The 24,821-nt window shown below is 49.9% G+C and overlaps 1 protein-coding gene across 2 annotated transcripts in view; it reads right to left on the bottom strand.

Moving 5' to 3' along the window:
* Nucleotides 1–24,821, bottom strand: part of RBMX2 (RNA binding motif protein X-linked 2) — a 292,888-nt gene that overhangs the window by 140,867 nt on the left and 127,200 nt on the right. Inside the window, exon 3 of one of the 2 annotated variants that reach the window (XM_069613106.1) lies at nucleotides 13,715–13,766. The exons of the other annotated variant lie outside the window; for it this stretch is intronic. Coding sequence (XP_069469207.1) covers nucleotides 13,715–13,766 — 52 coding nt within the window. The remainder of the gene's footprint in view (nucleotides 1–13,714; nucleotides 13,767–24,821) is intronic. 2 annotated transcript variants of the gene reach the window in all.

Raw genomic sequence — 24,821 nt, 5'->3', positions numbered from 1 at the left:
TCAAAAGATTACAGATCCAAGCTGAAACCAAACATCGGGACATCAAACTAAGGGAAATTGAAATGAAACATGCTCTTGAAATGTAGACATTGTCTCTTGAAAATGTTTCTATCCCAGAGTCTTCTAGTTCTTCCAGTACAAAGAGACCTTGAATGCCTAAAGAGGCAGTGAGTATGTATGATGTGAAACTTGATATTTTTTGATTGGTTGGGTGCTTTTGAATATAACTATGGGATTCAGGGTTTCACAGGGAATCAGTTGATTCCTTGGCTATTGTCTATGCTCCCCCAGGTTGCAACTGATGCTGTAATGGAGGTGGGGGAACTTGAAAGATTAGAGTATGAAAATGTGAAGCTAGCTTTGATAGATAGATTTGGGAAAACTCCTTCTTTGTACCTTAAGAGGTTTAGGACCATCAAAAAGACTGATACCCCTTGGGTTACCTGGCTGTGTGAAGCTTGAAAAATTTGATGGTTGGGTTAAGGGTTACAGAGTAAACTCTTTTGAAGGAATGAGAAATCTGTTTTTGTTGGAATCTATTGTTGATGCCTGCTCTCCTGAGCGGAGACAGCACATGGCTAACTCAAAGGAGATTGATACCAAGAATCTAGCAAAAGCTGCTGACTTGTGGATTGCCAACAGGGCTACTCACAGGGATTCTGGTGCTACTCATAATTAGGATGAGGGGAAGCAGCACAAGAAAGATGACAAAGAGAATTCTAAAACCTCCCATTCAAAAGAGGGCCACAAACATAAGAAGGGTAAGTCATTTGGGAAACCAGGTCAGTCTAGCGAAACCTTGGTGCCAAACCAGAGGGAGGTCAGCAGAATTCCTCATTTGTCAAAACATATGGAAAATGTTTTGCTTGTGGGTCAACCGACCATGTGAAAGGGGATCCCAGATGCAAGGGTAAACCTTCAGTGGTCCACACCGCCTCCTTAGCCTTCATCCCTGAGGGAGAAGTACATATGGCAAGCAGAAACTTAAGTCTCTGCCAGTGTTTCTTTAGTGTCCCTCGGTCTGTGGGAACAACAGAATGCAGATTTGCATAACTCTATACCAGATAACACAAAAAAATACTACAAGGACATTGTAGTTGTGAATGGTCAGGAGACCCCTCCCATTTGAGACAATGGGGCCAGCATCACAGTGGTGGATGAAACCTTTTTCAAACCTGAGGATGTTGCTAAGGCACCCAAAGGCCCCACTAAGCTTGCTGTAGGCCCTATCCAGATGGTTCCAATATTACCAGCTCTCATCCAGTGCAACAATATGACAGTAAGAATACCTGTCAGTGTACAAAGTGAGGTGCCCGAGAGAGTCCTGCTGGAGCACCCCTAGGCCTCCCAGAAAAATCAAGCAGGAGCAGACTAGGAAGGCCAGAGAGCTCAATGACTCTCAGTGGGTTGTTACAGAGGAACCTATAACACCCATTCCACAGGAAGAGCCAACTTCTATTTCCAGGAAGAAAGAGACAAAGGGGAAACCCAAGGTCTCAGGAAACAAGAAAGATAGCACCCCTGTGCATCAAACCAGGACAACCCCGAGAGGACAGTCCAAAGTCACACCTGCGACTACTTCACCGGCTGAGTGTGAGGTCCAACCAGAAGAGGTTGAATCAGCTGATGATGACACAGAGCTGGAAGAAGACCTTCCTCATGTTGAAGATCTGGATCCTAATGACCATCCTGAGCTGCAGTCTTTACTGGCAGAAAATGGCCCCTGTAGGGCAGACTTCAGCAGAGGTCAAAGAGTGTCCTACTCTTGAAGGTCTTCTCCAACAGGCAGCGTCCTACCTCGAAGGGCAAGAGCCAGGGAAGCACAGGTTGTATTGGGAGGATGGCCTCCTCTACAGTGAACCTATTGAGTATACCCCAGGAGACTACAGAAGACTTGTAGTGTCCCAGGTGGTGAGACCTCAGTTTTTACAGTTAGCCCATGAGATTCCTTTAGCTGGTCACTTATGCTTTAAGAAGACCGAGGAAATGATTTTCCTCCATTTCTACTGGCCTAAGATGGGGTCTGGTGTACCTAAATTCTGTAGAAGCTGTCACACTTGTCAGACTTCTGGCAAGAGTGGAGCCAAGAATGTGGCACCTTTGGTGCCTCTCCCAGTGGTGGGAGTCCCTTTTGAGAGGGTAGGAATCGACATTGTTAGTACCTTAGACCCTGCAACAACTTCAGGCAACCGATTTATATTGGTTGTGGTAGACCATGCTACCAGGTATCCTGAAGCTATACCTATGAGGACTGTTACTGCTCAGGCAGTAGCTAATGCCCTACTTGGTATTTTTACCAGAGTAGGTTTTCCTAAGGAGGTTATCTCTGACAGGGGATCCAACTCTATGTCCCACTACATGCAAGCCATGTGGAAAAACTGTGGAGTGACCTACAAGTTCTCAACAGCCTACCATCCCCAAACCAATTGGTTGGTAGACCGGTTTCACAGAACTATGAAGAGCATGATAGGTGCTTTAGAAGAACCCCTTAGAAGAAAGTGGGGCCTTCTACTGCCATGCCTTCTCTTTGCTTATAGAGAAATCCCTCAGGAAGGGCTTGGATGCAGTCCCTTTGAGCTTCTCTATGGTCATCCGGTTAGAGGCCCATTGGCCATAATCAAGGAGGGATTGGACAGTGCTCCTTCCCACAAGCCAGTCAGAGTCACTGACTAGGTGTTAGGTCTCCGAAGGAGAATGACACACAAGATGACAGAAGCTTCAGATAACTTGAAAGCAGGACAGGCTCTGGTGAAGCATTGGCATGACCAGAAGGACAACATGGTTGAGTTTACTCAAGACCAGCTAGTTCTAGTTATGGTACCTACAAGGAAGAAGGCCTTGCAGGACAAATGGATTGGACCCTTCAAGGTTGTGGAAAAACTTGGGAGAGGTCAATTATTTGGTGGACTTCGGCAATCCTAAGGAGGCCCCCATGGTCTTTCACACCAACCGCCTAAAGGCCTATGTCTCTAGACCAGAACTGGGAGCTTGGCTTCTAGCCTCTGCTCAAGAGGAGGAGGAGAGTGAGCTTCTACCTGATGATCCTGGGGGACAACCTTTAGATGGGAAGATAGGAGTTAATCTCTCTGATCTGACACCGGAACAACAGGAGGAGTGCAAAGCTCTGTTAAATCAGTTTGCCCCTCTGTGTTCACCATCACCAGGCTTGGCTCCTTGGGGCCAACATGGAATTCTCACTGGTAACCATTTACCTGTTAAAAGCAGAGGTTACAGAATGTCAGACCATGTAAGAACACACATAAAGGAAGAGGTCGACAAGATGCTTGATCTCAGGGTAATAGAGCCATCTAAAAGTCCATCGTCTAGTCCAGTTGTGCTAGTACCAAAGGCAGGATCCAAGGAGTTGTGATTCTGTGTGGACTATAGAGCCCTTAATGCAGTCACCATGAGGGATGACCAACCTTTACCTAGGACAGATGAGCTGGTGGACAAACTTGGTTCAGCCAAGTACCTCAGTACATTTGACCTAACCTCAGGCTATTGGCAAATAGCTTTGACAGACCATGCCAAGGAGAAAACTGCATTTTCAACCTCAGGAGGCCTCTACCAGTTTAAGGCTATGCCTTTTGGACTAAAGAATGCACCTGCTACATTCCAAATGATGGTGAATCATGTTCTGAATGGGATGGAAGACCTCTGTATGGCATACTTGGATGACATTGCAGTATTTAGCCCTACTTGGAAATAACATAGTGACCACCTGGAATATGTATTGCAGGCTCTTGAGCAGGCCAATCTGACCATAAAGGCAAGTAAATGTCAAATTGGTCAGAGTAAAGTGGTCTACCTTGGACATGAGGTAGTAGTAGGTGAAATAAGGCCATTGCCTAGCAAAGTACAGGCTCTGCTTCATCAGAAGGAAACTGAAGGAACCGGAGACAAGGTGGGCAACCATAGAACGTGAATGTTTTGCCATTGTGTGGTCTTTGAAGAAGTTTAGACCATACTTGTATGGATCTACTTTTGTGATTCAAACAGACCACCAACCCTTGAGATGGTTAATGCAGATGAAGGGGGAAAATCCTAAATTGTTAAGATGGTCAATCAGCCTACATGGGTTTGATTTTACCATTGAACACAGATCAGGGTCTAATCACCAAAATGCTGATGGTCCCTCCAGAAAGTATGACCGACCGACTGGAGTAAGGTGATTCATCCTGGGGTGGATTAAATCCTCCTGTCCCTTAGTCTGGGGGGGGGGGGGTGGGGCGAGTGTTAGGGAGGATTCTCAGAAATGTGCTAGACCCCCAGCAACTTATTTTGAGGACTTGATTTTTTTTAACCTGGAGAGAGCGAGACCGTTCTTCCCACTCGCTCAAGTATTTTAATGCGATTTTGAACTTTGTGTTTCTTTGGTTATAGAGCCTGACAAACAAATAGAGATATTGAGACCTTTTGAATGTAGATCTTTAACCTAAGCGTGTATACTTTTTGGAAATCACACGCCCCCAGAAATTATTAACTCTAGATGAGGGTAGATAGTCCTGCAATAGACGGTGCCAACACTCTGAATGGCATCTACATGACAGTTTAACTGCTTCCATATACAAAAATGCTACTTATGAATAACATACACAAGAAAGCACACTAGACCAAGATACTAATGTACGTCTGGTTGGTGTTGTCTTTGTTTTTTGCTTCCTATATTAGTTGGTGAAAACCCAACAGATGAAGTTAACAACGTATTGATAAATTCAAGCCGGTCTACTAGCATCACGTTATGGAGACAGCATAACAACAACTGGTCTCTAATAGACATTTAAGGTAACTCTTCGCAATGTTAAATAACCACTGCATTGTGTACAAGATGTATCAATCTATATTGAATAAGAATCACACTGACACAGGCATGTACATCCACAGGTATGGTGAATGAACACACTTTCTGAACTAAGCATCCGTTAAGGAGCCTGATGTTGTCAAGGGCGTCCTATTAAGATTTCTCCTAATACGTCCTGAAGAAATCCGAGTCATACAGGTTAGTCCATGCAGTGGTAGAGCAAATACAGTCCACCACCACAACTCTTAGCTAAGCACTGATAACCAGTCCTTTTTTAAAAGCCTCTAAAAAACCTTTTTCTTTTAAATTCTTTCTGGATTGCAATAGAAGCATTAGTGAACCTGGGAAAGTATAAACTGCATGTTCGAAAAAACTTGTTATTCTGTCCTGAAGACGGCCTGTATCAACATAACCAACGGCACTGTGAGAGTGAACTGTATGAGTTAGTAGGGCCGAAACCTATGTCGACTTTATACTAGGAAATTATCATCTATTTTCCTTTTTCTCAATCTACACCAAGAACACATAAAGGGTACTTCAGTTGAATGTACAACCTTATACCCTACATTGACATTGTAGAATAACACAGAGAGGCTGCAGATATGCATTAAATGAACAAATTCACAGCTGCCTCGATAGACCTCTGTCACATGCGTGAATGCAGGAGGGCTCAAGGTCATTGATCCCAGAAATTGGTGAATAAACTAGCTTTTGTTAACAGTATTTTATACTGCTTTTCCCTGTTTTAAAAGTATTCTTTGCTTACTTTCATTTTTTCTTTACTCACTCTGGAAAGTATGGTGTTACCACACCATTTAGAATTAAGTGGTTAGCACAGATTTGGTTTTTTAGTCTCTTGTATACAGGACTTATTTATAGTCCTTTTTAAGTTTTGCAGAAGATGCATTAATATAAATGAAAATGTTATATCAAAGTTAAGAAATTGTGGCTTGATCAATCTAAGAGTTTACTAGATTGCCTTGGACCTTACCTGGTGTTACTCGAGGACTAAAGGAAGGGGTGGTGGACATATTTTTTTTTATGTTTTTTCGGAAGCACCCAAGGGTGCCATTTTTGTCAAAATGGCCCCGGTCTTCTTTTTTCACCATTTCTTTGTGGAAAGGTCCTTGTTGGGATTTACTCTACACGCCAAACCAGATTTGGTCCCATTGTTCGCTTTGCCTTTGGCGGGATTCACGAGAGAAGCCTGCCTCTTGCTCCAGAGAGTCTGGGGTGGGCATGAAGTGGGGGAGGTGCCCAAAACTCCATGTGCTTAGTCTCCAAGGAGACCCAAATGCACTCTGTGATGATTGGCCGGCTGACTGTCCGGCACGGAGAGCCACCCTGCTGGGTGACCGACAGCTAGGCTGGAATGAATGGGAGAGAACTGAATAAAAGGCAAGGCTTTTGGCTTGGAATGCAGAGTCGACCACTGGACAAAGGAACCGAAGAAGAACTTGAAGAGGATGCCTGCTGCAACTCCTGGACCGTTGGTTTGCCCGGTGAAGCCCTGCTGCTGTGCTGAAACTCCATTCGTATCGACAGAGAAGCCCCTGCAAGGACCTCTCCCCTTGAGTTGGTCGGACCAATCAACTCCAAAGTAAGCCACCTGGACATCCATCTCGGAGCTGGTTGAATTTCCACAGAGTTGCTGCTGGAAACCGTATATCAAGGGAGAGGAACACCAGATTGTGTGCGTTGCTTTTAAGCTGGTGAAGAGCTCCAGGAAGATCCTCCGGACTCCCAGGAAGCAGGACTGACCGAGCCTGAGCTCCCCTAACAGAGTGCGGGACCCCAGAAGGAAGGAAAGTCCATCTAGACAGCCAGGAACCGCAGTGTTGCTATTTGCAGCAGAAGCGAGGAGCTGTAACGCTGAACAGCCACTGATTTGAAGATTGCCAGTTGCGAGCGGTGACCGTCCCATTGCAGTACATGAGTCCCCAGGAGTCCTCCCTCTTGTCCCTATGACTGAGGCTCAGGAACAGTGAGATGAACAAGTTACTTTCTTACCTGGCAACGTTCTTTCGATGGGATGGTCCGACGAGGTATTGCATATCTATGACATGTAATCACCACAGCTGTGCTGCTTTGGAAACTTTTTTCGGTGTCTGCGTCCTGCGTCGATGACGTCGATGCGCCGTCGTCGAGGACCTCCTCCGACGTCTGACGTCATCCGATGTGATAAGTAGGACGCACGACGCCCGTAGCCTCAGTTGTAGCTTTTTCACCCAGAACTTGTGACATTATTCAACTGCCAGTCAGACACAAAGTCTTGCGGAACGTAAGCTGCAATCGCAAAAGAAATTCTGCAGCGGGGAAGGCAGGGCGGGAGCGATATGGAATACGTCGTCGGACCATCCCATCGAAAGAACGTTGCCAGGTAAGAAAGTAACTTGTTCTTCAAGGGGATTGGGTCCTCCGACGTATTCCATATCTATGACAGACTCCCAAAGCAGTACCAGAGCAAGGAGGAGGGAAAGAATTTAGAATCAAAATTTAGAATAGCCAATCAAATAGCAGAGCAAAGGACCGCCTTGCCAAAGGCCAGATCCTGTCCTCGGATGGAATCGAGGGAATAGTGACGTACAAATGTATGTACTGAAGCCCAGGTGGCTGCATCACAGATGTTGCGGATAGGAACACCCCTCTGCAGGGCAGTAGATGCAGCCATACCCCTGGTAGAATGGGCCCGCAAGCCAGTCGGTGGGTCCTTACCCGCCAAGCGGTAACACTCCGAGATGGCCAAAATAATCCAGCGAGACAAAGTCTGTTTCGTCACAGCTTGCCCCAAACGCTTTCCAGCGTAACCAATAAAGAGTTGATCGTCCACTCTGACCCGGGACATGCGTGAAACATAAAAGCTTAAAGCTCTCCTAGGATCAAGCCTATGGAGCCTCTCCTCTCCTTACCAGGATGCGGAGGAGGATAGAATGCCGGAAGAAAAACCTTCTGGGCCAAATGAAATTCCGTCACTACCTTTGGAAGAAAAGAAGGACGAACTCGAAGGACAACCCTGTCCTTGTGAAATACAGTGAAGGGTGGCTTAACTGAAAGTGCCTGTAACTCACTCACTCTGCGAGCGGAAGTAACCGCAACTAAAAACACAGTTTTCAGAGTTAACAGCCTCAAAGGGCAAGAATGTAAAGGCTCAAACGGAGCACCCATAAGAAACTAAAGAACAAGGTTTAAATCCCAACCGGGCACCAGGAAAGGTGACGGAGGGAACACATTAGTGAGCCCTTTCAGAAACTGTGAAATAAAGGGATTTTAAAGTAAGAACACTCTTCAGACGAGCGCTTAAAGATGGACAGCGCCGCCAGGTAACCTTTAATGGTACCCACTTGCAAGCCTCTGTGGGCCAAAGAAAGTAAAAAGGACAGAACCATGGGGATGTCACATGCAAAAGGATCCACATTCTGAACTCTGCACCAGTCGCAGAACTTACGCCAATGGCAACGGTACAGAGACTTTGTTGCTGGCCTTTGGGCCGAAAGCAACACCTCCATCACGTCTTCAGGGAGGTCCCAATCCTTATACCTCAACCTTTCAAAAGCCAAGCGTGAAGGTTGAGGGATCTGACCTCTGGATGGAGAACCTGACCCCCCTCCCGTGAGAGCAGATCGTCTTGGTAGGGAAGACGACGTGGAGGGCAGACGGACAAGTCGAGAAGGTCCGGGTACCACGTCCTCCAAGCCCACGCCGGAGCAATGAGGATCATCCGGGAACCGAACTTCCGTAACCTCCGCAGCACTTGCGGGATGACAGGGACTGGAGGAAACGCGTACAGCAGCGGGAATGACCACTCCACCACGAACGCGTCTCCTAAGGCCCCTTTTGGAGGAAATTCCCACGAGCAAAACCTTTCGCACTTCCGGTTGACACTGGAGGCGAAGAGATCCACTTGAGGGGTCCCCCAAAGGGCGAAGATCTCCAAGAGAATCTCCTGAGCCAACTCCCACTCGTGAGAGATCGCGCTCTGCCTGCTCAGAGCGTCCGCCGTCACGTTTTCGTCTGCGGCCAGATGAACTGCCGAGATCGAAACTTCCTGCTGGATGGCCCAGAACTCGAGCTGCATCGCCTCCCTGCACAGAGGAAGTGACCCTGCCCCCCCCTTTTTGTTGAGGTAGTGCATGGCCACTGTGTTGTCCGTCAGGATCAGGACACTCTTTCCTCGCACAGTCGTCAGAAAAGCCTTCAGGGCTAGCCTGACGGCCCTCAGCTCCAACAGATTGATATGGAGTCTGGACTCCGACGTAGACCAACGACCGCTGACTGTCAGCCCGTTGGCATGAGCTCCCCATCCCGTGAGGGATGCATCCGTCACGATCGTCAACTCCGGCCAGGGAAGCCAAAATGGAGCCCCCTTCATCAAGTTGCCTTCGACGGCCCACCACAGAAGGTCCCGGGCGACCGAGGGCGGCACCTGAACCGGGTCCGACATCCTGCCGGAGGACTGCGACCATTGCGTCTTGAGTGCCCACTGCAAAGATCTCATCCGCAGGCGAGCCTCTGGCACTAGAAATATGCAGGATGCCATGAGGCCGAGCAACCTCAAGAACTCGAACGCTGGGAGCGTCTGGGCATGCTGAAACTTGTGCACCATCTGCTGAATGTGAAGAGCCCTCACCTGGGGAGGAAAACACTGCCCCAGGGAAGTGTCGAGCACTGTTCCGATGTACTGGAGCCGCTGTGTTGGCGTCAAATGGGACTTCTTTAAATTGAGGGAGAAGCCCAGCCTGTGAAGGGAGTGGCAGGTGACGGACAGATGATCCAGGACTTGCTTGGGAGAGCTCCCCCTGATCAACCAATCGTCTAGGTAGGGGTAGACGTGAATCCCCCCTTGCCTGAGATGCGCTGCCGCCACCACCACCATGAGCTTGGTGAAAACCCTCGGGGCGGAGGTCAATCCGAACGGCAGGACCCGAAACTGAAAGTGCGAGTCGCCAACCGCGAACCTCAGGTACTTCTTGTGCTTGGGATGGATCGGCACATGGAAGTAAGCATCCTTGAGGTCGAGTGACACCAACCAGTCCTGAAGCTGAAGGGCCTGAAGGACTTGAGAGAGAGTAACCATCTTGAACTTGTCCTTCCTGAGGAGTTTGTTCAAACCGCGCAAGTCCATGATGGGTCTCAATCCCCCGTCTTTCTTCGAAATCAAAAAATAAGGGGAATACCATCCCTTGTTCCTCTCCGCTAAAGGCACCAGTTCTATGGCGCCTTTCTCCAGCAGGGCTTGAATTTCCTGCGCAAGGAGCGGATCCAGACTCTGCAAAGAGAGGTTCCCCGGTGAATTGTCGCGAGGCCTGTGCCGAAAGGGAAGACAGTAGCCTTGGGTTATGATCTCCAGAACCCACACATCTGAAGTAATGGCTTGCCACTCTACAAGATGCTGCGCCAGCCTTCCCCCAACCGGCGAACCATGGGACATGGCCTCATGACTGAGTGGGAGCGGCTGCGGCGTTACCTGGGGGCAAAGAGGCAACTGCCCGAGCGGCCTTGGCACCACGGGTACCCTGTCGTCCACCTCTGGTACCCCTGCGTTGGCCTCTTTGACTGCCAGCTCCTCTCGCTTTACTGAAGGACGAGTAATAGCGAAAGGAACCACCCCTCCACTGCTGTCCCCTAGGACGAAAAGGCGGAGGTTGGCGAACTGCAGCGCCCAACGACTTCGCTGCAGCTTTTGAGGTCTGCAACCTCTCAAGGCTCTCGTCAGCCTTGCTGCCAAAAAGGTGTTCACCGTCAAAGGGCATGTTGAGGAGCTGGGACTGCACATCAGGAGCAAACCCCGACTTCCGCAAACCTGCGCATCACGGTGCTCGCCGCCATGGACCTACTGACGCATTCAGCTAAGTCCAAACCCGACTGAACAGACTCACACATGGCATCCTTACCATCCTGGACCATAGCAAGGAAACCATCCCATTCTTCCCCTTCGGGAATATGTTCAGCCGCTAACGCAACACAGTTCCACAGAGTGTGTGTGAAACGAGACAAGGCACAAATGGAGTTGGCCGCCTGAAGCGCCATACCCCCCGAAGAAAACACTTTCTTCGCCCAGCCATCAAAACGTTTGTTGTCCCCATCAGGAGGGATGGTAGGGTACGACGCCTGCTTTGCCGGGGTCGTGGCCGCCTGCACCACCAAACTCTCCGGAGTGGGGTGCCTGGTCAAGTAGCAGGGGTCGCTACTGGCAGGATGGTATTTTCGCGACAAGGATCTGCCCACCGCCGGGAGACTCTCCGGAGCAGTCCAAGCCGCCGCCACCCTTCTCTGTAAAGCCATATGGAACGGCAGTACCGGGTCAGTTGGGGGACCAACATCAAGGATGTCCGTTAGATCATCCTGCACAAACTCCCCTGGGGGAGCAGACCATCCCAACTACTCAGAAACCCTAGCCATAAGGCGCCGGTACGAGGAATCGGCATGAGAGCCAGGCTCAGGCCTACAAAACTCCACCTCCGGAGAGGTGTCCAGTCCACTGGCATCATGCAGTGACTGCCTCAAATCGTCAAACTGACTGGCCCGAGGCAATTTCATCTGGAACCTGACTAGGAACCAGGCCATCAGAATCCTCATCCGCCTCTGAAATATATTCCAGGCGGCGAAAAGAAGGCACCCGAGAGTGCTTGCTCTTAACCAGAGCCTTCCTAGGGGGTTCCCCCGTGCCACGGGGTACCTCCGACACGAAAGACGTCGAGCGAATCGGCGCCGGCGTCGAGAGAACAGGCGTCGACGTCAGATGCAGCGCCACCAGCATCGGCGGCGTTGACACAGCCCTCGAAGCCGGAGCCCCGAGCGTGTCCTTCGACGACCTGAGCGTCGACGACTTCCTCGGAGCCTCGAGAAAGCCTGTCGACGCCCTCGACGCCTCAGACGTCGATGTCTTCCTCGAAGACCTCACAGGTGCACACGGTCTCGAACGCGTCGAGGACCGGGACCTGGAACGGGTATGTCGAGAACGAGTCTCCTTGTCCGAACGGGACCTCTCCCGTGACTTGTGCCGACCACTCTTGCGAGCGGTGTCTCTCGACCTCTCACGACCGACCCCACTCGGGGACGCGGACGGCTTAGTACCCTGCGACTCAAGAATCGCCAGCATTTTCTTCCCAAAGGAAGCCCATTCCTCCGGCGTCGCACAGCTGGTGGGGTAAGCGACGTGCCGGGCAGAGTCCTCTGAAGAGGACCTGGAAGACGACCGGTGTCGGCGCTTCCGAGAATGCCTCGAAGAAGCTGAGGAGTGGCGAGACTGACTCCTAGAAGGAGACCCACGAGACTTCCGATGATGACGCGGAGATGCACCCCTCGAATCATCCGTCGAAAGCCCCGCAGACTTTGACCGGGGCTTGGACACCCGACCTGCCGACAACAACTTCTTACGTTCGCGTAAGGCTTTGGATGTGAGCGACTGGCAGTTGATACAGTCATCCGTGTCGTGGGCCTCCCCGAGGCACCAGAGGCAGGCATCGTGCGAGTCCGTCACCGACATCTTGGACCCACACTCCCCGCACTTCTTGAAACCCGGACGCGGGGGTCGAAGACTAAGTAGAAGACATCTTCACACGAAGGATTTTCACAAAAACGAACAGGTTCGAAGAACCGAGAAGAACAGAACTCCAAAGAGTCGAGGCGTTAACCGAGATTCACGAAGCAACACGTTCGCGGAAAAAACGGAACTGAGGCTACGGGCGTTGTGCGTCCAACTTATCACATCGGATGACATCGGAGGAGGTCCTCGACGACGAATCGACGTAATCGACGCAGGAAAAAGTTTTCGAAGCAGCACAGCTGTGGTGATTACATGTCATAGATATGGAATACGTCGGAGGACCCAATCCCCTCGAAATGCAGAGCTGCACAGGAACAGAAGTCATTTGCTGTACTTTTTCTTTAATATAAAGGTACTGTAAAAGATCTGAGAGAACTTACCTCTTACTGTAGAGTTGCTTGCATCTTCTACTACTCACAAGTCTAATCAGCTTGTGGCCCTACATTTGATTCTTCTCTTCTAAAATGACTTCTAAAGCATTGTGCAAAGACTTTTCTACTTACCTACCAGAAGTGCTTCATCCTATACAAGACTTTTGCCCATTGGCTTTGGCTTAGCCTATTGTACTGAATACTCTTCTTGGGGGATCCAAAAGTATTTGCCTGCTTAAGAATATTTGTGGTCTCTTGTTCTAACAATATTTTCCTTTTACCAACGCCTAAGAGTATTCCAAATGCAAACAGTAAGATATTAATGTCCCCAGCACACTAGCCATTGAAGTCACCTGGGGGTGTAGGTTGTGTCTGTGGGCCATCCCAAAAGGGTCTTTTCTACTTTGGAAACTACGAGTGTACAGTATTGAGGTGTATGTGAGTGTTACTTTTTATTTTGCTCCCTTCTGAAGAAGGCTTATTCTAACTGACTGATGAATAAATTAATAATTGTTTATTCAAGCAACCTTGTGTGTATGAGTTTATTTGAATACTTGTCACTGTGAATCTCTGTGTAACTCCACTACAGCTCACATTGGCCCCTCTTGAGATAAGCCTGGCTGCTCAACATGCTACCAAAAGTGTGTAGTACAAGCTTGTACCAGATGTTGGGTTTCCTATACCTGTAGTCAGCGTTGTGTGTAGTGCACCCAAAGGGTACTGCATACAAACTTTGCCTAACACCAAACCTGTGTCATTGGCTGGTTGAAGGAGAAACACTTGTCACTTTAGGCCAATCTACCCGTAATACATTTGCTTCTGAAAAGTGGGTATGTGCCCAAATCAAAGCAGCCACAAAAATACAAAGTTTGACAGTGGACAAAAGAATCTACTAATAAGAACAATGACTGGTTATCTAATAATACATATCTGCTAAGCATTATGCAAGTCAAAGTCCTTCATAATGATGAGCAGAAGCAATGACATCCCACTTACTGTGAAAACACGCAAATAATATCTCCTTCAGTTAATTCATATGGCAAACCTCCTGTGGAATAAAGCAAAGGCACAGTTATTCCTGTCAGCTCATTGTGTTTATAAGTACTTTTATTTATAGCGCTAGCCAAAAAAGGTTGCAGTACTAAAACATTAGTGCAATTTAAAACGTAGCACACTGGTGGTGTCTCTCCGGCAATCAAAAAGCATATAACACAGACATTCTCTGCTGATATATTCTGTTAGGGAGGTTCTTCTGAAGCCCTCTCGTGAAAGGTTCAAATGACCAAACCTGTAAGGTGTGCACAAGGTATCCACCAAGTGTATCCAAACGTTCTCAATAGTAACGTGACAGAGCACTCTGGCTTCACCTTAGGACGGAAGAGGGCTGCTACAATGTATACACCAAACGAATCAAAACAGTATAAAATGAAAAATATATATTCTTTATTATAAAGTTGCGTAAGTGTAAACAAACATCAAGACACATTTTATGTCATTTACAGTATACTTAAACAGTACAGGATCAGTACATAGTACAATACTATCCACCTAGTCAGGCTTTAACTGGGTGAGGTGAAGTGATTTGTCAGTCAAAAATGTATATAACATCCAAGATAAGTAGCAAAATAAAAGTGAGAGGTTTTAAAAGTTCAGGAACACGAAGAACAAAGGAACAAAGGCAGTTTGCAGGTCTGTAAAAGTCAAGTAAATGGTAATTGGTAATACGGTAATAAAATGGTAATAATAGTGTATTTTTGTATTTCAAAAGAATGTGTCCATATGATTGAACAAGACACACCAATAGTTAACTTGCAGTTATTGTGGTAAGGTAGGAAAGATTTTAGATTTACTTGCAGTTCCCCGAAATGAAGGCGGTGAAAACCATAGCGCTGGGAAGTCCTGGAGATCCCAATGGATGAGAAGCAGGCCATGGTTCCATAACCAGAGGCCTGCTGCAGGATGTCGGCAAAATGAATTGCTACTCGCCCACTGAAGACAACCTGTGGGTGGCCAGGGAGCCTCACAAAAGGACTGCACACACAGTCCAGACCCTAACAAATAAGGGTTGGTGGCAGGATGGAGGTCAGAGTACCCAGGGAAGGCTACCAAGGCTGGTAGGTGCTGCAAGGAAGGCCTAGAAGTCGTGGGTGCAGAGGTCCTTTTTCATTTCAGCAGTTCTTCAGGAAAAACGATGGTTCTTTTCTATTGTTTGGTTAGCAGAGTCTTAGTAGGTGGCAGGACCAGAAACACGGGATTCAAGCTGGTGTCCCCAGGCACCACTGAAGCAACCCATAAAGAGAATGGTCTGCATACACCATTGCCAAGGTTCACAGGCCTGAAGACATTAACAAGTGATTAAGGACATGCCTCAGCAACTTGAGGAAAATGTGTTGCAATCATGACATGGCTGCAATCTCATCATGCCTGTCCAGAGGCAAGGAACATCTGAAGACTGACATGACCTTTCACATGCAGTTCTTACAGACAGCTAGGGTGGCATTAGAATTAGCCTGCAGTAAGTGGAGAAGAGTCTGCTTATTGTCCTTGTGGAGCACTGGTGTGGAAAATTGGCTCATCTACATATGGAGAGCCACAGAACAGAAACCACATAGAACTGTGCAAGAAGTTTGACAGTGAGGCTTGGGGATCAATCCAGTAAAATCTTATATTCTTCTTACAGCTTTTTGTGAGAGGTGATGAAGTAGGCTTCTTTCAGATATTGACTGCAACCCTGAGGGCATATTTCTGGACAGGGATGGCCATCTTCTCAATATTTGAAAGAAAAACAGAAGTCTGTGTTAGGGGGAATTCTCAGAAATGTGCTAATTCCCTCCACCTTAGAGACCCCCAGTTAACCTGGAGAGAGTGAGACTATTTTTCCCACTCTCTCATGTATTTTAATGTGATTTTTAACTCTTGTGTTTCTTTTGGTTATGGAGTCTGACAAACTCCATAGGCATCATCGTTTACATTGTGTCACACAGCACCTTCAGTGCAGTGGCACAGGGAAGTCTTTCAGATTTTCCCAAGGTTTAAATTCCTTCTCGGGGATACTGTTTCCCAGAGCAGTAAAGTGAATTTGACTTTACTTACATTTGTAACTTTCTAGACCAGCACACACTATCTTACAATAGGGTGCTGGAGGGGTTACCTAGTATCCCCTTTTGTCTAATTTCTCATGTAACATTTTTATGTTACCCTTTCCACACTGGCTGGCTGGTGGCAGTGGTTTTGTTTCAAGTACCATGGTGTGCATTTACCGCGGGCTGCGTTTGCAGCTGCATTGAAGCACCGAAGGGTGCCATTTTCGTCAAAATGGCCCCAGTCTTTTTTTGCCATTTCTTTGTGCAAAGATTTACTCTGCGCGCCAAACCAGGCTTGGTCCCATTGTTCGCTTTGCCTTTGACGGGATTCACGAGTGAAGCCCGCCTCTGGCTCCAGGGTGTCTGGGGTGGGCAGGAAGTGAGGGAGGTGCCCAAAACTCCCTGTGCTTAGTCTCCTAGGAGACCCAAATGCACTCTGTAGTGATTGTCCGGCTGACTGTCCAGCAAGAAAAGCCACCCTGCTGGGTGACTGACAGCTAGGCTGGAATGAATGGGAAAGAACTGAATAAAGGGCAAGGCTTTTGGCTTGGAAGGCAGAGTCAACCACTGGACGAAGGAACGAAGAGGAAATTGAAGAGGACACCTGCTGCAACTCCTGGACCGTTGGTTTGCCCGGTGAAGCCCTGCTGCTGTGCTGAAACTCCAAATTTGTATCGACAGAGAAGCCCCTGCAAGGACGACTTCTCCCCTTGAGTTGGTGGGACCAATCAACTCCAAAGTAAGCCACCTGGACATCCTTCTCTGAGCTGGTTGAATTCCCACAGAGTTGCTGCTGGAAACCGTATAGCCAGGGAGAGGAACACTAGATTGTGTGCGCTGCTTTTAAGTTGGCCAAGAGCTCCAAGAAGACCCTCCGGACTCCCAGGAAGCAGGACTGACTGAGCCTGAGCCCCCTCAACAGAGTGTGGGACCCCAGAAGCAAGGAATGTCCACCTCGACAGCCAGGAACCGCAGTGTTGCTATTAGCGGTAGACACGAGGAGCTGAAACACTGAAGTGCCACTTGTTGGAAAGATTGCCAGTTGCGAGCGGTGACCGTCCCATTGCAGTGCAGGAGTCCCCAGAAGTCCTCCCCCTCTTGTCCCCAAGACTGAGGCACAGGAACAGAAGTCATCTGCTGCACTTTTTCTTCAATACAAAGGTACTGTAAAGTCTGAGAGAACTTACCTCTCATGGTAGAGTTGCTTGCATCCTCTACCTCTCACAAGTCTAATCAGGTTGTGGCCCTACATTTGATTCTTTTCTTCAAAAACATTGTGCAAAGACTTTTCTACTTACCTACCAGAAGTGCTTCATCCTATATACGACTTTTGCCCATTGACTTTGGCTTAGCCTGTTATACTGAAGGACTCTGGTTTCTTGTTGTTCTAATAACCTTTTCCTTTTGCCAACTGCTAAGAGTATTCTAAATGCAAAAAAAAGAGATATTAATGTCCCCAGCAACCTAGCTATTGAAGTCACCCGAGGGTGTAGGTTGTGTCTGTGGGCCATCCCAAAAGGGTCTTTCTTTACTGGTTTAGAAACTAAGTGTGTACAGTATTGAAGTGTATTTGTGTATTCCTATTATATTGCCCCCTTCTGAAGAAGGCTTATTCTAACTGACTGATAAATTAATAATTGTTTATTCAAGAAACCTTAAGTCTACGTGTTTATTTGAATACTTGTCACTGTGAATCTCTGTGCAACTCCCCTACAGCTCACATTGACGCCTCTTGAGATAAGTCTGGCTGCTGAACACGCTACCAAAAGTGTGTAGTACAAGCTTATACCAAAGGTTGGGTTTCCTATACCTGTAGTCAGAGTTGTGTGTAATGCACCCAAAGGGTACTGCATACAAGCTTTGCCTAACGGTCCGCACAGGGGATTTGGAGTCAACACGGTCCATCAGCATAAGCCCATTTCTTAGCATGATTTTGCCAATCAGTGACGCCTCATCAGAAAACTCCTTGGGATCAGTGTCAAGAAATGTGCCCACCTGGTTCTTTGTCTAAATATTGTTGGTGACAGAGCTATGTTGCTGAAAGCCGGCCATTACTTAATCCTGCAAGTTCCCTCTCATCTGTCCCCATTCCCATTGTCCATTTAGGGGGATCCCTTTCTCGCTGTGTTGCCCTCCCGCCTGTCTACCCTTGCTGCCCCTCCCCACTCACCTGTACCGTCCGCTCCATCTTCTGTCCGCTCTGAAGACACATCCCTGAAGTCTGACGCATTGCATGTCGGTCACGTGGTGTGGCATGTTTTATTTTAAGCTTCGGGTAGTTGGCTGGCACTACGATTGAAGGGGTTTAGTCATTGAAACTAAAGGAAACAGTACAGAGTCGCCTGTCAAAGTGTGGGGGGTTGGGGAGGAGTGGGAGGTTCTGTTGGTGTAAAGCCAGGTTGGTCTTAATGTGTTTTAGATCAGTATACCCAAATTGGACACACATTTTACAGGTCAAGAAATAAATATTTTAGCTAGATATCCATTTGCAACTAGGGAGCAAAAAAGAGGAGAAACCATTGAAGACTTTGTAACAGCTTTGAGGGGTCTAGCCATCAAATGTGAGTTTGAACACTGCAAATATGAACACTTAAGAGACTGTTGAGGGGGTCTCAACCCCCCTGCCCATCCCCAGCATACCCCCAAGATGACAGATGCCACCCACTGAAGCAGCCCCACAGACCATACCCGGATGACATCACCAAAGTAATCACGAAAAGGCGACATTACTGAACACACCCGCAGAGACATTAGCCAGGTGCAAAACACACATGAACTGCTTACGGACTCTGAAAAAGCAATTACCATGAACAGCCATAAACGCAAAATGGAAGCCACCGCTTCGTTTAAATGAATTGGGAAAGCTTAAATCTGAAACACAAAGCAGAAATGGCAGAGCAGGCAGCATGTCCAGCCCTGCGAAGTAACCTGAGAGAGAGTTCGAGTCATCAGAAAAGATACAAAACCTACAAGGACAGAAGACCACAATCCCTTATAAATGCAGTCAGAGAAAATCACTTTTACAGTCCCTGAACATGTGACCGTGAGCTGGGGACCAAGGCCCATTCAGATAAAAGATGGAAAGTGTCCTTGCTCTGGGCTTGGAAGTTGCAACATTCGGGGAAGACGGGCGGTGCTCTGAGATCACCTTCCACAGCCATCATTTTTTGCTCATATGCTGGTACATTTCCTAAACTGACAAGGCTTGCACTGACCTCCTGGAGGTGGTGCCAGGCGGAGCTACCTGGTCTAGCCAGACCAATCAAATTATCAGTCCCCTATAGACTATAATTATGCCTATACTGTTCTCCCAATCCCATTTCGCCTAAGAGCGAGGAATGCATCTTTTGGTTGTGAGGTCACAGCAGTTTAAAAACTCAGTGCCCGCTTGTAATAAGCTGAGAGTGCATTCTGAGCTGTAGCATCTGTGTGCGTATCCCTGCTTGGATTAATAAAGCAGCAATTTGCCACATTTCTGGACTCCTCTGTTTTTTGGGCAAGAGGGGATTTTCCCTCGAGCCAAACTCGTTTCCAACTACAATTCAAGTGGTAGCAGAGAGATGGATGCTCGTGCTTTTGGTGGCAAATCGCGTCTCTCCCCTATTCCCCTGCATTCCTGCCTGATCCGGAGAGCAGAAGGTGGGGTTGGCAGGCTCAGGGAGTGACAGCGAGTCTGAGAGCTGCAGCAGACCAGCAGAGATTTTAAGTATGATCCCAGGAATCTGAAAAATACAGGGGGGAAGGGAACAGCTATGGGTCCGTTACTTCTTTTGTCAGCAGCAGATTATGGAGTGTAATATGACAAACAGGGGAGGGTATGGACAGGTTCCGCTTGATGTTGGTGTTAAGATATTTTGTTTTATATGGAATGTTGTTAAATCTTTTCTGTTTGGTGAGGGGGCATTTGGTCTCAGGTGATCAGTCACCTTAGACGAATGACTTAGGAGTACAGATGACAAAAAGTATGCAAATATCGATCAGGAACAAGTTACTTACCTGTAACTGTTGTTCTCCAGCATGGGTCTGCCATGGATGCACATGCTCATGAATATTCCCTGTCGCCAGGCTGGGAATCCTCGGTAAAGAAAAAATCAGTATCAGTTTCGTTTCTGATCTGTCTTTCTCAGTAGTAACCAATCACTGGTCTCTGGGTCATACTGCCCCCAGCCAATGATTGCCCTCTCCCCAAGCCCCTCCTCTGGCAGCCATCTTCAGATTTGGTAGCACACAAAGTGGCAGTATGACCAAGTGAAGAGCCGCAGAGGGGTAGGAGGGAGGGTTCGCATGTGAATCCATGCCAGACCCATGCTGGAGAACAACAGTTACAGGTAAGTAACTTGTTCCTTCTCCAGCATGGGGTCTGGCAAGGATTCACATGCTCATGAATATAAGAATACATAGCAGTATACACATGCACAACCAACGGGAGGTGGAAAAGGCTCAACATTAAGCATTACATCAAAAACTCAACATTAAGCAATTCTTACCTCCTCCCCAGGCTCACCTTAGGCGAACAGGTTGCGCACTCCTCCCTGGAATCCTGGTCGATGCAGTAGAATCTTGTGAAGGTGTGTGTCGACCTCCACGTAGCAGCCCTGCAGATGTCCAGCAGGGGCACACCAGACAAGAACGCTGTGGTAGCAGCGATAGCTCTAGTCGAATGGCCTCTGAGAGAGCCTTCCCTTGGTTCACAGGTTCAAAGTTCACAAATAGCTGTGATGTCTTCCAAAAACTCTTTGTGCGGTCCACGTAGAACTTCAGCACTCTAGCCACATCCAGCGAGTGCAGATTCCTCTCGGCCTGTGACGAAGGCGACGGGAAGAAAACAGGTAACACCAAGGGCTCGTTGAGGTGGAAGTCCGACGGCACCTTGGGCATAAAAGAGGGGTGCGTCCTCAGCACCACCCGCGTGTCGTGGAAAGTCAAGGATGGAGGCTTGCAGGATAGGGCCTGGATCTCTCCCACTCGCCGTGCGGAGGTGATGGCCACAAGAAACGCAGTCTTCCACGACAGGAACTTCAACTGTGCCGAATGCAGGGGCTCGAATGGCGCCCCCATGAGCCTGGTCAGCACCAGGTTGAGTTCCCACGCCAGGGCAGGGGCCTTCACCGGCGGGAACGATCAGAACAGTCCCTCCATAAATTCCTTCACCAGGCGATGGGACCACAAGGACGCCCGTCCTGTGGTTCTGATGTATCGGGCGATCGCAGCCAGATGTATCTTGATGGAGGCGTGAGCCAGTCCAGACTTGGCGACAGTAGGTACGGCAGCACTTGAGGGGCCATAATCCGTAGAGGGTTAATCTTCTGTGCACGGCACCAGACAGAAAACCTCTTCCACTTATGTCCGTAGCACTTGAGAGTTGAGGATGCCCTGGCCTTTGCAAGGACCTCTCTGCAGTCAGCCGGGATATTGTACCCTCCAAACTAGTGCTGCAGGCCTGCAAGTTCAGCGACTCCGGGTCGTGATGAAGTATGGTGCCTCCTTCTCTGGAGAGAAGATCCGTGTCCGTCTGCAGCTTGACTGGTGGGGACGCTGACAAGTCTAGAAGGTCCGGGAACCAGATCTGCCTCGGCCACGCCGGTGCGACGAGGATCATCCTGCACCGGGACCTCTTGAGCTGGTTGACGAGTCGGAACGGCAACGGAGGGAACGCATATAGGAACAGGCTGGCCCAGGGGAACGAGAAAGCATCGCCATGCTCCTCGGCTGGGGAAACCTGCTGGCAAACCTTTGGCACTTGGAGTTCATCGCCGTCGCGAACAGGTCGATCGGCGGTTTTCCCCCCATCGTCGGAAGAGTCGATCCACTTGATCCTGACATAGTTCGCACTCGTGGCACGAGCGCAGCTCCCTGCTGAGTGAGTCGGCAATGGTGTTCTTTATCCCTGCCAGATGAAAGGGCACCAGAAACATCCCTTGGGCAACGGGCCAATGCCACAGATCCTGGGCTTCCTTGGAGAGGGCTGGGGATCTGGTTCCTCCCTGCTTCCGGATGTAGAACATCGTGGTGGTGTTGTCGGTGGAGATTCTCACCACCTTGCCCTTGAGGGACGGGAGAAAGGACCTGAGAGGCCAGAACACTGCACGGAGCTCCAGGATGTTGATGTGGAGCGTCTTCTCCTCCGGGAGCCAAAGGCCCCTCGCGTGAAGTTCTCCGGTGTGTGCTCCCCACCGTTCCAGGGAGGCATCCGTCATCACCGTTATCTGGTGGCATGGGGTCTGAAAGTCTGTGCCTGCCGTCAGATGAGCGCGGGTGCCCCACCACCAGATCGCTCGTCGGAAGGTCTCGTTGAGCGGGATCCTGTCCTCGAAGCTGCCCGTCGCTTGGATCCAGCGGGCGTCGAGGAACTCTTGCAGAGGGCGCATCCGTGGCAAGCAGACGCTGCACCTTGCCCAGGATGGCCTTCGTCCTTTCCTCCGACGGCGAGGCCACATGCGCCACTGTGTCGAGGTTGGCTCCCAGAAACAGTGCGACTTGTGACGGGACCAGGTGGGATTTGGGAAAGTTGATGGAGAATCCCAGTTCCGTGAGCAGCTGGACGGTCTTTGCTGTGTGATCTACGGCAAGCTCCCTTGTCCTTGCTCGGATGAGCCAGTCGTCCAGTTAGGGGTACACGTGGATCCCCTGCAGGCGCAGCCGCGCCGCCACTGGTGCGAGGCACTTGGTGAACCGGGTGCTGACTTCAATCCGAACGGGAGGGCCTTGAACTGGTAGTGCCGTCCTTGGACCACGAACCTGAGGAACATTCGGTGTCCTTTCAGAATGGAGATGTGGAAGTACGCATCCTCCAAATCCAACGACGACAGGAAATCGCCCTCCTCCAGCTGTCCCAGCACGTACTGGAGAGTGACCATCCGGAACTTCTGTGCCTTGATGTACTTGTTCAGTCGTCGCAGGTCAAGGATGGGGTGCCATCCTCCTGTCTTCTTTTTCACGAGGAAGTACCTTGAGTATACTCGGAGCCCCGGAGCCTCTTCGGGACACGCTCGATGGCACCTTTTTTTGAGCGTAGCCCTTACCTCCAATAGCAGTTGAGGGACGTGATTTTCCTTCCTGGCCACGGGTGGAATGCGGGGGCACTTTTTTAGAAATTTGAGGGTGTGCCCCTGGGCCAGGGCGTCCAGCAACCAACGGTCGGTGGAGATGGACTCCCACATGCTGACAAACTTCGCCAGCTGGCCTCCCACCGGGGTGCTTCGGTGGGGGCCCGACACCGCTGTCGGTCAATCTTGCTTGGAGGACGCCTTGCCGCCTTGGCCTCTCTGGCGACGACGGCGGGGCCCACCCGACTTGCCTCGTCCTCTATAGGCTTCCTGCGACGAGGAGCGGGCCGCTTGGCGGTACGTAGAGTAGCCACCGCCGAATGCCTTGGAGGCACCCCACCCTGCTTGCCTCTGGTGCTCCGAAAGGACGGCCTTCGTTGCCGGAGAACGCCTAGGGCCTTAGCTGTCTCTGTGTCCGCCTTGATGGCTTGGAGGGACTCATCCACTGTTTTCCCAAACAGATTGTTCCCGTTGAACGGCATGTCCAAAACCTTGGCTTGTACGTCCTGGCGGAAATCCGTCGCCTTGAGCCACCCATCGTCGTCTAAGGCAAACGCTGTTGCCTAGCTGGCGGAAACGGTGTTGGCAATGTCCGTTGCCACCGTAATGGCATGGTCCGACGCCACTTCGCCTTCTTGCAAGATCTCCAGGGCCTTGGCCCTCTTGTCATCCGGTAGGAAGTCCAACAGGGGGGCGATCTTGTACCATAACTCCCTGTCGTAGCGGGCCGCGATCACAAGGGCGTTGGCCGCCTTAATCGTTGTTGCCACCGACGAGATAACTCGTCGTCCCATTGCATCCAGCTTCTTTCCTTCGCCGTCCAGCAGGGAAGTTGATGTTGCTGATGGACCCCCCCACCCGCTTTCTTCTTGGCCGCCGCAGAGACGACCGAGTCGGGGGTTGGTTGTGCCCTAAGGCACAAAGGGGCCACGTCGGGGACCCGGTACTTCTTCTCATACCGATCCCTCTTGGCAGGCGTCATAGATGGGTTCTTGAGAAGGGTGAGACCCTCGTCCCAGATGTCATCTAGTAGAGGCACGGCGAGGACTGTCTTCCTCGCGCCGTTGGTAAAGGAAACCTTCCTTCTCTTCGGGGCAGAGCTGAAAAAGCTTGGATGCCCTGGCGATCATTGCATGGAAAGATCTGATCTCGTCGGGCGGGGAGGCCCAGGCTGGCGATGGGAGCTCCATCCCGTCGTCACCGCCGTCGTCGTCGGTACCCGTCGTGGCCGTGTCCGTTCCTGTGTCATCCACAGGGATGGGGGACATGGGCAAAGGCTGAGCACGCCGCAAGGGTTTATAATGGCGGTTCAGGATGGATCCGTCTTCTCTTGTTTGGGGGGCTTCCCAGCGGGCCTGGGTCCGGCTCTGGCTCCTCCGTCGAGCCTGGTTCCAGATCCTCTGTTGGTGGTAAGGGCAATCTCGTCCTTATCTCCGAACATAAGGATTGTATTGCCAACAAAATGGCCGCCGAGTTATCCTGCGGCGACGAGAGCGATGGGTAACTAGGACCCTCGCCGGTGCCGCCGTCACTCTCGTCGTCACCTTCGTCAGGATCCCTCCCGTGGGACGGGCCTCTTCGACACCCTCATCGAGGCCCTCTAAGACTTCTACCAGCTCCTCCTCGGATGCTGTGTCCGTGTCCACAATGGCCACCCCCCCCTCTTTTTCCGCCGGGGTCTTCACGGGGGTCTTTTCGATGGGTCTGAAAGAGGCTTCCCTCCACGGAGGCAGGGAAACTTTGGGCCCTGAGGTCACCTCCACTGGTGTAGCCTCCACAGGCTGCGCCAGGGCCGCCGCGACTTCCTCGATAGAGGCCTTGGCCGGGTGAATCAAGGCCTTCACCACCTTGGGCGTGCTTGAGGCCTTCACCTTGGGGGGAGGGTCACCGCCTCGCTCCCCCTCGGCTGAATCCTTTGAGATCGACCGGGGCCTCTCTAGAAGCTTACCCAGGTTCTCGGATTTCCTCTTCCCC

Source organism: Ambystoma mexicanum, chromosome 5p (assembly GCF_040938575.1).
Source record: "Ambystoma mexicanum isolate Mex_15411 chromosome 5p, UKY_AmexF1_1, whole genome shotgun sequence".
Taxonomy (NCBI): Eukaryota; Metazoa; Chordata; class Amphibia; order Caudata; family Ambystomatidae; genus Ambystoma; species Ambystoma mexicanum.
Note: the sequence above shows the minus strand (reverse complement) of the source record. Positions and strands in the feature narration are given on the sequence as shown.